Source organism: Urocitellus parryii, chromosome 7 (assembly GCF_045843805.1).
Source record: "Urocitellus parryii isolate mUroPar1 chromosome 7, mUroPar1.hap1, whole genome shotgun sequence".
Lineage (NCBI taxonomy): Eukaryota > Metazoa > Chordata > Mammalia > Rodentia > Sciuridae > Urocitellus > Urocitellus parryii.
In genome coordinates, this window is record NC_135537.1 from 136,428,557 (window position 1) to 136,443,464 (window position 14,908).

Here is a 14,908-nt window from a genome sequence, read left to right on the forward strand (position 1 = left end):
GCAGAGTCAATAAGTGGTAAAGCAGCCAACAATCTTCACTATTGTCCTATGCAAAAGGTGGTGACCCTGCTGAAACAGTGGGTCCTAAAATCAGAGATCAGTGATCATTACTCAAGGCTATTCTAAAGGTGACTCATGCAAAAAGCAGACCAGAAACATTTAGGCCTTTTCCATCTCAAGAATCCTGAAATTTAGGGATCTAGATTTTTTAAATTACAGCTTCCACCCTAATCTTGTCCAAGTCAAATCCTATGGAAAAGAAGAAATAGAATTATTTTTCTTTGCCACACTTAACAGCAGAAAGACTTGAGCATCTGATGGAAAAATACTAGGAGTTCAATTGTACCATAGTCCTAGCAGCTCCCAAGGGGACCTTCCAAGTTTAAGCTGAACAGCAGAAGAGAGGAGATCACAAAGAGGGTGGAATAGGTCAGCCCACAGCTCAGACCCTGGGGACACAGTCTCCAAGAAATCTTTTCCTCCATCCTTCCTTCTGGGGAACATTACTGTTGGGAGCCACTGTGGGCCCCCAAGGCCCCACTGGAGGAGAGTCAATGAGTCCCAACAATTACTCTGATTTTGACCTGAATAAAGACCCAAGAGAGTCATGTTTCAAGATACTTCATAACCTGGTTACTGATTCCCAATCTTCTCTATGCTAAGACCTACCCAGCTTCCTGGAAGGGGAAACTAGACTCTTCAACCTCAGGCTCCATCCAGAACAGCTCTTTCTGCCCTTTCTGCCCCATAGGTCAGAAATGGGGGCCTCCTCTTTCCAAACCGTCCTGGTCCTCTTTCCAAACCATCTCCACTTCATCCACAGAGGACCAGGATGCCGCCCTCTCACATTCCTGACCCCCAGAAGGAAGGCTAGCGGATGCTAGACCAGCTGCATGCAAACTTCCAACTTGTGGAAAAGCAGTGAAGGTCACAGGGCCAGGACACTTCTTGACAGCATCTGAGCTGACTCCCCAGGTAAGGGCTGTGGACGTTGGACTGAGGGTTTATGACAGCAACATCAAGCGGTACAGCACCACCTTCTGCACCACATCCATTCCCTCCCTTGACCCTCACGAGGTAAGTTGAGTTGTGATGCCATTTTATCAGGTTAAATAAATGGCCAAAAGTTACACTGAGAGGTAGCAGTTAAACCAGGGCACAAACATTTCTTACTCCAGATTCTAAAGTTCCAAAGATGCAATACCCCACTCACTTCACTTCTCCTGGGGTTCCTGTTCATGAACACAAGATCATGAAGAAGTAGCTAAGACAGGCTATCTCACTCTTAGGTCCTATCTGTCTCCAGGGTCACAGTTTGTGTGGCATGTGCTGTACATACACTCTCACACAGTGCGTGGTCTTAAGAGAGGAGACGCCGTCTACTCCCATACTCACTTGTGCCTGGGAATGAGCCTTTCACAAGGTGGTGGTGTCTCCTTGTCAAAGCACTAATAAGAATCTAAAGCACACGAAGGATACCTCCTCAGCCATCTTTGTTGTCCCAGAGGGAAGCACTTGGCCTTGTCTGTCTCTGAAAAATTGTTCTCAGCACCATCCCACTCATGTCACTGACTTCTCAGAGCACACACATGTCCCAGGAAGTGGATATTGGTGGCCAGCAGTGTTTGAGAATCTGACTTCCCTCCAGTGAACTCAAGGCTCTGACTCTGCCTCTAGCTTTCTTGTTGATGCACCTCCCACTCCTCTGCCTGGTGGGCTAAGGGTCTTTTCACCTCCTTCTCCATAGTTTCCAAAGAAATCTTCTCTCCCTGTGACCACACTCTAATATTGAACACTGTGGCATGCCATCCTGAAGTCCCTGTGCTCAGAAACCTCTCTCTGCTGGTTCCCTGATGCTTTAGTTCCTGCACTGATTATACCATCCATCTCTCCTATTTTGGTGCCACTCTTTCTTACTTTCTTGAATTCTTTTTTTCTTATCACTGCGAGGTTATCCCTACACTGGACTGTCAGTCAAAATGTTGCCACATTCATAGGTCATTTAATGTACATGCTCAAATACATACATTTACACTGAACCAACCAGAATGGGTTAGTGGACCCCACAGCCTCTCTATTAATCCTTAGTACCTAATGAATAAAATATAAAATTCTTGCATTGGATCAAAATCCTCTATAATATAAAACTCAGACTTCTTTCCAGACTGATATCTTCCCTGGCCTGGCCTGTACCCTCTGCTCCTGATAAAAATGCATAACGTATATTTTGAACTTTTGTTCTTTTTTATATAATTTCTATTTGGCAAAAATCTTCCTGCTGCTTTTTCCACAAATTAGGCCAGCACTTCAACCACTTTATTCAGAACTATTAATCAGTATGTGGATCTATGTCCACATCATCTGTACCAAAAAAAGCACAAAAACTCCATTCCCTACCCCTGAGAACCTACCTAATTCCTGATTACAAACCCCAGGGGACTAACACAGCCTCACTTATGGCATATAATTCTTGCTCTGAGGTTTCTTTTTCTTTTTCATACTGCAGTCTTCCCATCTTTTCCTTTTAAGTCTGGCTATGTGTTTGATGGGGGTTTTATGTTTATATTGATCTATACTTTCTTGTGTTTTTTAAGAATGGAAGCTGTCAACATCAGCTTAGTCAGCCATATTGCCAAGAGCCCAACCTCAAATCTTACATTCTATACCATATGAGATGGATATAGTCTCTGAGCCTCCAGGTTTACAGAACCCTTTGAAATCTGAGGCATAGGGATTCTAGATGAAGAGGAGAAAAGACAACATAAAAGACAAACCCAAACTTCTTTAGAGGTAGAGATGAGAAAGCACATCCTGATTAGATATGACAGAGGTAAGTAGACCTCCATCCCCCATGCCTAATATGTAACTCACATATTACTGTAGGAAACACTGAGAATTGGTGAAAGAATTAATTATATATTTAGGGATTTTTTAGTACAATTCTATTAGGAAAAAAATGGTGAATTACTTATGAAAATTCAGACTACCACAATAATTGATCACTAAAATGGCAAAGTAACATTCCATGTGTGTATTCTTGATGATGGGTGTCTCTCCTGGAGGAGGAGAACTAGGATAGAGTCTCCTCCCTCCCCTGTGACTCTATCATCACATTCAGCATCCTCCATATTTGCATACATTTGGCACAGAGATAGTAGAGGAAGCCCAGTACTGGAACACATAAGCTGATTGGCCAGAAGTTGGTCACATGAACAAATCTCAACCCAAGGGAGCCTGGGAAATGTAGTCTACTTGTGTCCAAGATGAAGAGAAGAGCATGGATATAGACAAGCAGCTAGTAGTTTGTCACAGATATTATGCCTTAGACTGCAATATGTGTCAAAGAGGAACCTGTGATGGAGCAGTGAAGGAAGAACTAATGATATTTCAGTTAGAAGACTAAGATAGTCTGAGCTGAAGCACCGAAACATTAAGGAAAAAGACTGAGGTATGTAATCACTACTTTAAGTGAAAAAATAACACATAATATGTATAGATAACAGATAAATTGTCTGGCTGTGCTTTGAACATCCCATATGTGGGGAATGCAAAAAACAAACCAGGATTTTACTAAAGAAATATTAAGGGAAAGCTTATTGTTGTATGCAATAAAAAATACTCCAAAATTATTAATATGGAGGAGTCAAAAACATAAAATGGATGTTTTCTTATCCCCCATGTCTTTCAATCTCATTCTTAGTCTGAATGTGCAGTGTGTGGGGTTTGGGCAAACAAGCTGGAAGTTTAGCTGGATTTGGAAGTATCAGGCCTGCCAAAATAGACCTGAGAGTTTATTGAGCAGTAGTTGTAGCTACTGTACAGTTGCATAAGTTACCACAAGAAAAAACTAAAAACCAAAAGAGAAGAATAAAAAGAAATGCATGGTGATTATGCATTCCTCATTTAAGCTCATATTTGAGGGCTTGTCAGATATACAATCTCTTAAAGGAGGTGGCAAAAGTCTACTTTCAAAATGCGACACCGGAGGAGAAAATTCACTGGGTTTATTTTGGTAGAACCTAAACCCAGAGACCCTTGAGATTTATAATTTCCCAATGCCTCATACAAAACCATTACCTTATGGGGTCTGGGATCACTCTGTTTGGTCAATAGAACAATTCCACATTTCAAGGTTAGTCCATCTTCCAATAGAACCTTTGCTCTGGAGAACTTAGTCAAAAACTCCAAAGGCTGTCTGTTCCTTATCATGCATAATCAAATCAGTGTGTGATTCTGGCTTTAAATTATCAGGTCCTTGAGAGCAGGGACTATGCCTTATCCACTGAATGAATGAATGAATGAATAAACTGTATTTGGCACATATTTGTGATTTTTTCCATAAGGTCTAACATGGACTCTAGGCTGTAGAATATGAGATTTAATTATGAAATGATTGAGTCTTGAGAGTTTAGGGTGTGCTGACAGGGGAGGATGAGCACTTCTGATTCACACGTTGCTCACTTCTCAGACATGAGTGATGGAGTGAATGTCAATTAGTCCCAGAGACCAATAGAAATGTTTCTTCAAAGTTTGAATATCTCTGGATTTTATGAAGGCAGGCATTGAGAAAGCATATCACTGGAGTTAGAAGTGCTGCATACAGAAGATCATAATGCACAGTAATAGCCCTAATAATTCTGGACTCTTCTCACCTTTCATGTTAAAGGAACCATGGGGGAAGGAAACCAGTCTTCTACCATGGAGTTCATCCTCTTGGGAGTCACGGGTCAGCAGGAGCAGGAGGATTTTTTCTTTATCCTCTTCCTGTTCATTTACCCCATCACAGTCGTGGGAAACTTGCTCATCATCCTCGCCATTCTCTCTGACAGTTGCCTCCACAAACCCATGTATTTCCTCCTGGCCAACCTCTCCCTTGTCGACATCTTCTTCTCCTCTGTAACCATCCCTAAGATGCTGGCCAATCATCTCCTGGACAGCAAAGCCATCTCCTTTGGGGGATGCCTGACACAGATGTATTTCATGATAGCCTTGGGTAACACAGACAGCTACTTACTGGCAGCAATGGCATATGACCGAGCCATGGCCATCAGCCGCCCTCTTCATTATACAACCATCATGAGTCCAAGGTCCTGTGTCCTGCTGGTGGTTGCATCCTGGGTGATTGGAAATGCCAATGCCCTTCCTCACACTCTGCTCACAGCTGCTCTGTCCTTCTGTGGCAGCAAGGAAGTGGCCAACTTTTACTGTGACATTTCTCCCTTGCTCAAGCTGTCCTGTTCTGACATACACTTGAATGTGAAAATGATGTACCTAGGGGTTGCTGTTTTCTCTGTGCCATTACTGTGCATTGTTGTCTCCTATGTTCGTGTCTTTTCCACGGTCCTCCGTGTTCCTTCCACGAAGGGTGTACACAAAGCCTTCTCCACCTGTGGTTCTCACCTCACAGTTGTTTCCTTGTACTATGGGACAGTCATGGGCATGTATTTCCGACCTTTGACCAGTTACAGCCTAAAGGATGCTGTGATAACTGTGATGTATATGGCAGTGACCCTGATGTTAAATCCTTTCATCTACAGTCTGAGAAACCAAGACATGAAGGCTGCTCTGAAGAAACTCTTTCACAGAAGAAGCTCTTCATAACCAATGTGAGGTCATACATTGCATACCCATTACCTTATGGGGTCTGGAATCACTCTTTTTTGGTCAATAGAACAATTCCACATTTCAAGGTCAAAGTGCTCACCACTGGGAGGAACTTGGAATTCCACCTCCAATGTTATCTCTTACAAGAAGCTGCCTCTAAACTTTACAGCCATAAATTCCTAGTCTCCAAAGTCTTATAACCATTTAGTGAAACAATTTATGGAAATTATCACTTTGACCACACAGCTATTTCTGTTGGCTGATCAGCAGCACAAGCTATTGGGTTCACATCCCCCCTGCAAAATTGACTAGCGGTAAAGTTGAAAAAAGTTTGAGCCTAGGCTTCTACATCTACATATTAAAACAATAATATCTGCCCTGCTGGTGTGACACAGAGTGGTCATAGTAGCTCATGCTTTGAAGACTACAACTCAGCATTTTTACTTGACTAGTATGCTTAATCCTGCCTGCTAAGCTTGCAAGTCTGAGGGCAGGAGCTGTGAAGATAGATCAACACAAGACTATGGTCACAATCCTGGTCATATAAGGTACATCCAGTAAAAGCTGGCAGAGGTGGAGTGGGTGAATGACAATAATGTCTCTGATATGCAATCTGATAATGATTACAGATAATCAGAGTGGACCTGATTTATCCATCCTTAAAATCTTTCAGGAATTTGGGAATATATTTTTGTGCTTCCTTCATATTGATTAAAATAGACTGTCTTTTAAGATCATAGAGTTCTCCCTAAAATCTTACTAAAATGATGGTAATGTAGGTTTTTCATGGTTTACAGGAATAATGATTCTGATCTAATAAATGAAATCAATTCTGGTATAATTAATTCTAATACAAAATAAAACTACAATGGTCAAAATCTTAGGTGCCATATAACAAATGAAGAAAAAAGACCAGTGTTGATAATGACGTGACTGGGTTTCTCCTGAGTGGCGCAGGAAAGGCGAGGCCATGATTCTGGCCATTAATTCTGATTATGTAGGTAACATTCCCAAAACAGAGTTAACCCAGCCCATCACTGAATACCCACTAAGGGAACCCACAATCCAAGTTTTGTTCTACTTATGAGAAAATCAGAAGACTTTCTCAAAACATTAATGACATATAAATGATTCCTCATCAATCTTATTTTTCCAAATAAAATGTTCTTAAAAGATGGCTTGAGTATATCTTAGAGTAATACACAGGTTGTCTTATTATTCAGTTTTTTTAACTACCAGGTAAAACATTTATTATCTTCTCTATATAATTCCTGTTGCCAAGAATTTGTCCATGAATTTTTGAAGATGATGGTACTCACATTTTAACATGTTCTGGGACCCTAGAACACCAAGGATGAGAACTATCAAAATTACCATCTTTTGAACCAAAAAGGATTTGATTACAACTTAATATAAACTCGTATGAATGAATGATCACAGGATGCAGTAAATAAAGGTATTTTATCAGGGCATTTTCAAGGTTAGGCAATGAAAATGTCACATAAATTTAACTATTCTCTGTCTCTCCCAGCCTCAATGTGAAGGTTTGGGATCTGTCTTGTTCCCTGCTCTACTTCAGCACTTAGGACAGTTGACATATAGTAACTGCTTAATAAAATTGTGTTAAATGAATAAGTGAATCCTTCAATAATATGTTTAAATATGTATACAAGGTTAATATTTCTGCTATGGGTATAACTCAATAAGGTCAAATGTAACAAAATATTTCAAATATTTTCTATAGAGAAACATTAAGTGCCAAAGAGAACACTATAGAAGAAGACCTGAGAAAATATATATTCTTAGGAGAAGTCCAAACACCTAACTGTTGAAATCAAACTCACATTATTCCTCTGCATTAAGTTAGATAAGGGAAGTTGACCTTCCTTTCTTCATTTCCTACAATAATCATAAGAATCTATGTGCACATGTATAGATTCCATTGCAAATAAAAACTACTGCTCCTGTCTTTCAAGTCATTGTCTGAGCCATCTTCCTTTGATTCTGTCAAGCATGCTGTCCTGAAATAATATTAACATAGTAATTTAAGTTACTCTATGTAAGCCCTTAGGATTGACTAAGTTTGGAAAAGCCTTGATAGCTTTTATGTTAATGAAGTTTCCTTAGGATGGTTAAGGAAACAGAAATCACATCTGTTATATTTAAACCAGAAACACTGAATACAAAGAATCTGATACAAAGGTGCATTCTGAAAGACTAATAAAAGGGAAAAGAATGCTGAGGTTGCCCAGTGATTATTAAGTGCAGGAAGTGACTTTCTTCAGAAGGTGGTATCAGAACCTAGGGATGACCACATCTCTGACACTCTAATCTCTGAGGACCACTCAGCTGCCCCTCAGTCTTTACTTGCAGAGGTGACTTCTATTTGGGGGAATTATAAACCCTCAAAAGCACTTTTGGGGGCAAGGGGATCTTATGGAGTTGCTATTTATTTTATTTGTTGGTCATGGAAATATTAAGAGGCATCCCACACAAAACTCCAGACAGTCCTCTTTGTCCTCCATCATATAGCAACAACGTGATGTCCTTGCTCATTGGGGTTAATCACCCTCACCAACAGAGAAATCTCTTTTTTTTCCCCTGAGTAGCCTACCGAGACACACTATAATTTGTTTGAATCTTAGCAACAAAACATTAAATTTTCAAAATTCAAATTCCCAAAGATTATCATTAATATCCTTTTTATAAGGCTGTAAACAATTAAAACAACCAAAAATACATTATTTTCAGGAATATACATACATGCCATAAAAGTGCATTAAAAATAAATGACCACAGGGCTCAGATGAGAGGAAGTTTGAGAGGGGATAGTCAGGGGAATGAAACTAGGGGTACCAAGTGGTTAGATGTAGGATATGAACACAGTCCTAATTTTCAGGCTTGATAGCAAGTTCCAGAGTGTTTATCAAATTATGATAGATAGAAAGATGATATATAGATAAAAGCTCTGCATGAAACAATGATGCTTATCTCTCATCAAGGATTAGGTAGAGACAAAAAAGTAAGGGAAGAGAGAGACATAATGAGGTCGGGAGTTTAATCAGACATCTCTAAGAGCAATCTGGAAGATTTCAACATATTTTTGTAGCATAGACTAAATAGCACTCCTTTACAGATAAGAGTCATATTTTTGAAATATTAAATGAATTATTCCATGTCTTTTACTAAGAAAGATGCAGAATGTCAAATCAACCATACCATTTGGTCATGCAGAGAATTAAATCTTGTCATTTTCAACAGTATGGATGGGCCTAAGGACATTATGATAAGTGTAATCAGTCAGGCACAAAAAGACAAATACCACATGATCTCACACATGTGTGGAATGAAGATATAAACCCTAAATACAGAGATAATGTGGAAATGGAAACAATTGTGATAGCAGCAGATGTTCAGGGTTTTGAGGTTGAGCCACTAATAGGAAAAGGATGCCTTTAATGACAATAATGAACAAAAGAGTAATTTAAGTCTAATTAGTTCTATCTGGAGTGTGTTTTTAAGAATTCCTGAGACTGTTGTGGAGGTTTTGAATTAAAATAGTAGAATGAACACTTGAAGCCTGGGAGCAAAAAAAGTAACAAAGCATAGGTCAGAGTGGAGTTGATAAGTTATAGATATACATGTGGGATGGGGAGAAGGTGGTTAATGGGTCCTATGCTGTAGTTAGATGGATCAAGAACTCTGAGTGAGCTATTGCACATGAGGGTGATATAGATCACAGTTATTACTGTACATTTCAAAAGCTAGAAGAAAGGATTTTGAAATTTTTTCAGGTTTTAAAACTTTTTATTTGCATATTTAAAAAATTGTGCATTCCAGTAACTAAAATCATTTGAACAAAAAAAAAGAAGGCACTCTGATTAAACTGCATTTTACAGGCTGCAGGACACCTTGTAACAGCTTGGATCTTACTCTAGAGTCACCATCCTCCCACCCAACATCTTCCTTCACCAACAGGCAAGTTCTTTTCTTTCTCTGCCAGCCAGACAGGCAGATGGGAGAGGCAGGCCTGGCCTTCGTTGTCAGTAGTTCTCGATTTTTTGATGTGAAAAGGGGCAGCACAGTCATTTAAACTTGATCCAACCTCTTTGCATCTTACAAAGTTAAACAGCTAAAAGAAGTAAAATAAGGAGGCAATGCTTGTGGAATAAACCGTGCATATTGGCGGTGCATGCCTCATTACTATTTGCCTGCTTGCTTCTCCTGTTCAATCATTTCTTTTGAAGGCAGAGGATTTTTTTCCCATGTTTCTGTCTTCTGCAGTTTGGACTTATCAAATTTCTTGATCTCAGCCATATCAGACATGGTCTCAGAGGAAGCAGAGCAAGAAGCGTGAACAAGAGAAGTCTGATCTGCTCAGTGACCATGGCCAAGTGGGGATTTTGAAGTTTTAACATAAAGAAATGATAAATATCTACAGATTTACTAAATTTATTTATTGGTTTCAACAGTTTTTTGGTGGAATCCTCAGGTTTTTCTACGTATAAAATCATGTCATCTGCAAACAGGAACATTTAACTTCTTTTCCAGTTTGGGTGGTCTTTACTTCTTTCTCTTGCTTAACCCTGGTCAAGAGTTTCAGTTCTGCATTCACTAGGAGTAGTGACAGAGGACTTCCTGGGTCTGCTCCAGACCTTAGAAGATACACGTTCAGCTTCTCCACATTTAGCACAATGTTCTACACAGTCTTTATTGTGATGAGGTATGTCACTTCTATACCTAATTTGTTGAGGGTTTAAATCATGAAAAGACGTTGAATTTTACCAAATTTATCAAGGATATCAGTTTGTAGTTTTTTTTAATTAATTTTTAAATGTATATATGATAGTGGAATGAACACAAACAACAATAAGTGTTGTCGAGGATGTGGGAGAAAAGGTACACTCATACATTGCTGGTGGAACTGCAAATTGGTGTAGCTGATATGGAAAGCAGTATGGAGATTCCTTGGAAAACTGGGAATGGAACCACCATTTGACCCAGCTATCCCTCTCCTTGGTCTATACCCAAAAGACTTAAAAACAGCATACTACAGGGACACAGCCACATCATTATCTGTAGTTTTCTTTTTATTACCATAATTATTAGCACATTTAATTGTTCAAAATAATGGGTTTCATTGTATATTTTTATACATATATTAACATGCACATAACATCCTCTGATCATATCCAGTCCCCTTACAAGCTTTCTTTTTTTTAATTTTTTATTTGTTCTTTTTAGATATACATGTACAGTAGAGTACATTTTGACATATTATATACATACATGAAGTATAACTTATTCTAATTAGGATCCCATTTTGTGGTAATTAAAGTTACACTAGTCGTGTATTCATATAAGAATATAGAAAACTTAGGTCCTATTCATTCTACGGTCTTTCCTATTCCCATCATCCCTCCCTTCCCTTCATTCCCTTTTGTCTAATCCAATGAACTTCTATTCCCCACTCACCACCTAGTGTTAGCATCCACATATCAGAGAGAACATTCAGCCTTTGATTTGGGGGGGGGATTGGCTTATTTCACTTAGCATGATAGTCTCCAGTTTTGTCCATTACTGGCAAATGCCATAATTTCATTCTTCTTCTTTATGACTAATATTCCATTGTGTATATGTACCACATTTTCTTTATCCATTCATCTGTTGTATGCCTATCTACTTTCACATTGCAGACACCATGGCTTAGCTATTGTGTATCATGCCATGATAATCATGAATATGCTGGGATCCTACTGCATGCTGACTGATTCCTTCTGGTATGTACTCAGGAGTGGTAGAGCTGGGTCACGTAGTAGTTCTATTTTTTTTTTTTTTTTTTTTTTTTGCTTTTAGAAGCACCTCCATACTGTTATCCAGACTGGTCATACTCATCTACATTCCCACCACCAGTGTGTAAATGTTCTGTTTTCCCTGAATCATCACTAGCATTTCTTGTTTGGTTTGGTTTGGTTTGGTTTTTTACTTAATATAAAAATAGTCATTCTGACAGGTGAAGTGAAATCTCAGTGTAGTTTTGATGTTCATTTTTCTGATGACTAAAGATGTTGAGCATTTTTTCATGTGTCTATTTGCCATCTGTATACTTGTTCTTTTGAGAAGTGCCTGTTCAGCTCATCTGCCCATTTTCTGATTGGATTACTTGTCCCTTGGTATTATATTTTCCAAGTTCTTATTATTTGGGATACTAATCCTCTGTCAGATGAATAGCTGGCACAGATTTTCTCCCATTTTGTGGGCAATCTGTCTCTTCACCCTGTTATTTTCTTGTGCTATGCAGAATTTTATCCATTTCTTATAAGTTTTCCAATTTGTTCTCATATAATCATTCATAACAGTTTCTAATGATCTTTTTATTTTTGTGGTATCAGTTATAATGTCTCCTTATTCATTTCTTACTTTATTTATTTAAGTTTGGGGAAGAAGAAGGAACTGCCTTGGTTCTTCTCTGCTCCACCTCACTCCTGTCCATGGAGACCCTTGACTACGTTCATGTTCTTTGAGAAGCTCTCCGGGCCTCACTGCTCTCCTGATCTGCCCATGCTGCCCATCTGGCCCCATCTAAAGGCCAGGCTGCAGGTCGACAGGGGGACCAGTGGGCTGTAGCAGCTCATACCGTGGATGCCAATGCCTTCCCAGGACAAGCTCCAACTCTCCTTTTCACTCTCCTCTGAGGCCCACCTCAGCCTTCAGGAGCATTTCTATTCCACTACATTTCATTACGTTTCCAGGTTCCCTCCAAGTTATGTGAACAGACGTTGAACAGAGAGGTCAAAGCGATATCCATTAAGTGTGGATTTGCAAGAATGAACCCTTTGACCTGCCCAACCTGCCTCCCATAAAATATCCCCAGCCTTACATAAGAGTGGTTGGAGTTTGGGAAACTGCTCTTGAACTGAAAAAGGAAGTTGTTCTTTAGTTCTAATGCCCTGCATGTCACTTAGCATGAAGTGCTTTTCTCCGTCTATTGAGAAAACCTTATCATGTTCTTCCTTTAATCTATTGAGGTGGAGGAGCACGTTGATTTTTATGTATTCTAGGATTAATGTATGTATGTATGTATTTCCCCCTTGGGAGAATTATGTAAATGAGGGATGTCATTTTTCAGTACCCTGGAGTATTTTGTGTAAGAATGAAATTATTTGCTCCTTTGACATTTGATAAAACTTGCTGGCAAAACCACTCATGTTTTCTGTGTGGGGATATTTTAAGTTACCATTGGTAACTTATGGTCTGTGGCTGGGGATCCACATTCTGGAATCTTGTAATCAACCCACATTTCTTAAAGGGAGAGTATGCCTGAGCTATGGAACATGGGCTGCTTCCTACCTGGATTGACCTAGCTACCCCACTTATGTGCATTCCTCCTGCTCATAACAGGCTGACACAGAGTCCTGGAGATGGCAGAGTTGCTCATAGACACCAGTAGAAACATGGTGGTTCACAGGAGTAAATATGCATTCCAAACATAAATGTTTTTCCCTATTCATAAAGCTTCTGCTACTATCACTATTCATGGATTTATATGATGCCTTGTTTATTGCCATAAAACTTTATCTTCAAATAAGGAGCTCATCTTACTAAAATGGTACATCAAGATGCAGGTCATTAGGGTTGACAAGGGACTCCAGGAGAGTGGGAAGTTGAAGCTCTAATCTCAGTGCTTGTGTTCCAAAGAAAGAAAAATTAAAGGCAGACACTGAAAGCCATCCGAGAGAACTTCATTAAAGTAAAACTAAAATGAGGCTCAAACAAACAGCACTCCCAAGAGAGTGGGTCATCTCCCAGCAGATAATGACAAATGGAACAGTGCTGCCTCCAAATGGATTGGTGTTTTAGGGCTGCCTTGAGAACTGGGGTCCACCTTCAGCACTCTTTGCCAAACAGGTGTTCGACTCTTTCAGGACAGGTGGTAGAGTTTGGGGCCCTGGTTGGTCCTTTCCAGAACTGTCATGGTGTCCATTCTATTGGGTGGAGGTTATTTACAAGTCAATTCTATGTTAATGGGAGAATTGTGGTCAATGACCAGAGATAATTTACCCTGTACACTGGCACTCTAAGAAAATTTCTCTTCTAAAATATATTGAGATACCTATGTCCATAAATGACCCCAACTCACCCTGTAAAGAGTTAGGAATAGCCTCATTAGACCTTCCCTATGTAATTCTTAATTGGCTCCTTTGTTCTCTTTATTTGTATACTTGTTGTTTTATGCATTATCTGATTACCCACTTGCCTTAAAATTAATTTAAAGAAACCCTTAAAAGTAACTTAAAGAAAGCCCATGACCTTGCCCTGTTATTGGTTTGCATTTCACTTCTCACTACTCACTGCTACCTAACATCTCCCAAGCCCCGAGAGAGAACTGACAATGACCTTCTTTGGTTTGGCAGGTACAGGTCAGAGGAGGATACCTTTGCCTTGAAACTGGCAGGCTGCATGGCCAATGAAGAGAAGTCCCCCTGCCTTCCACAGGGACCACCCAGGAAAGCAGGTAGAGGGCAGTCACATAGGCAGCTTTGGCAGGGGGCCCCTCCTCACACTGTAGACCAGCCAGACTTCATTAAACTTGATAAATTTCATCACTGATCTTCAACAGCCCCATGGTAAGATTGCAAAAATGTTGTCCTCACAGATGAGAAATTAAAGCAGAGCACAGCAGTCAAGGTGCCCCCCAGTAAGGGGGCTGGAATACAGGTCCCACCCCCCTGGGTCATGGCTCCTAGCTCCTGGGTGGCAAAGTGCCAGGCACAAATGGGGACTTCCCTGGTCAGGCACCACACTGTGTCTTCACCAGACTGAGGTTCTGATGGAGGTGATGTCTGCCGCCAACCTTTAATTCAACATGTTAGCTTTGAAAACAGGAAAGCACAAATTCTAATTGCCAAAATATTCCCTTTACTAACAATATTACAATACAAATTTCTGATGTCTTTTTCAGATTTTAAAAATGTAATCACATCATGAAATATTGTTACAGCATAATATTAGAAACAACACAAAATACAAACATGGTATTCAGATTTCTCATAAAGCATGCTTATTTAGATATATTATTTCTATATATCTGTGGGTTACATCATAGCAATTCTATATATGTATACAAGTTTAATTATGAAACACTGAATTTACTTCCAGGAGGTCAGTATAGTGTAATCTCCCCTTAGTTTTTTGTGATTAATGACTTTGCATAGAATCCATACTGTGGCAGAGTCAGAGAGACTGTCTCTGTGTGCCCTTGAAGAATGGGGACATTCTAGCATTTCAAGCAGGTATTAATGTA

General features: G+C 39.6%; 2 protein-coding genes across 2 annotated transcripts; one reads left to right on the forward strand and one right to left on the reverse strand.

Moving 5' to 3' along the window:
- The first annotated feature begins 4,671 nt into the window (after positions 1-4,671).
- LOC144255983 (olfactory receptor 1A1-like) lies at positions 4,672-5,601 on the forward strand. Its single transcript, XM_077801153.1, has one exon. It carries the CDS (start codon positions 4,672-4,674, stop codon positions 5,599-5,601), a length of 930 nt encoding a protein of 309 aa, XP_077657279.1.
- A 4,206-nt stretch (positions 5,602-9,807) lies between these two features.
- Positions 9,808-9,930, reverse strand: LOC144255913 (thymosin beta-4-like). Its single transcript, XM_077801020.1, has one exon. It carries the CDS (start codon positions 9,928-9,930, stop codon positions 9,808-9,810), a length of 123 nt encoding a protein of 40 aa, XP_077657146.1.
- Between the last annotated feature and the right edge of the window lie 4,978 nt (positions 9,931-14,908).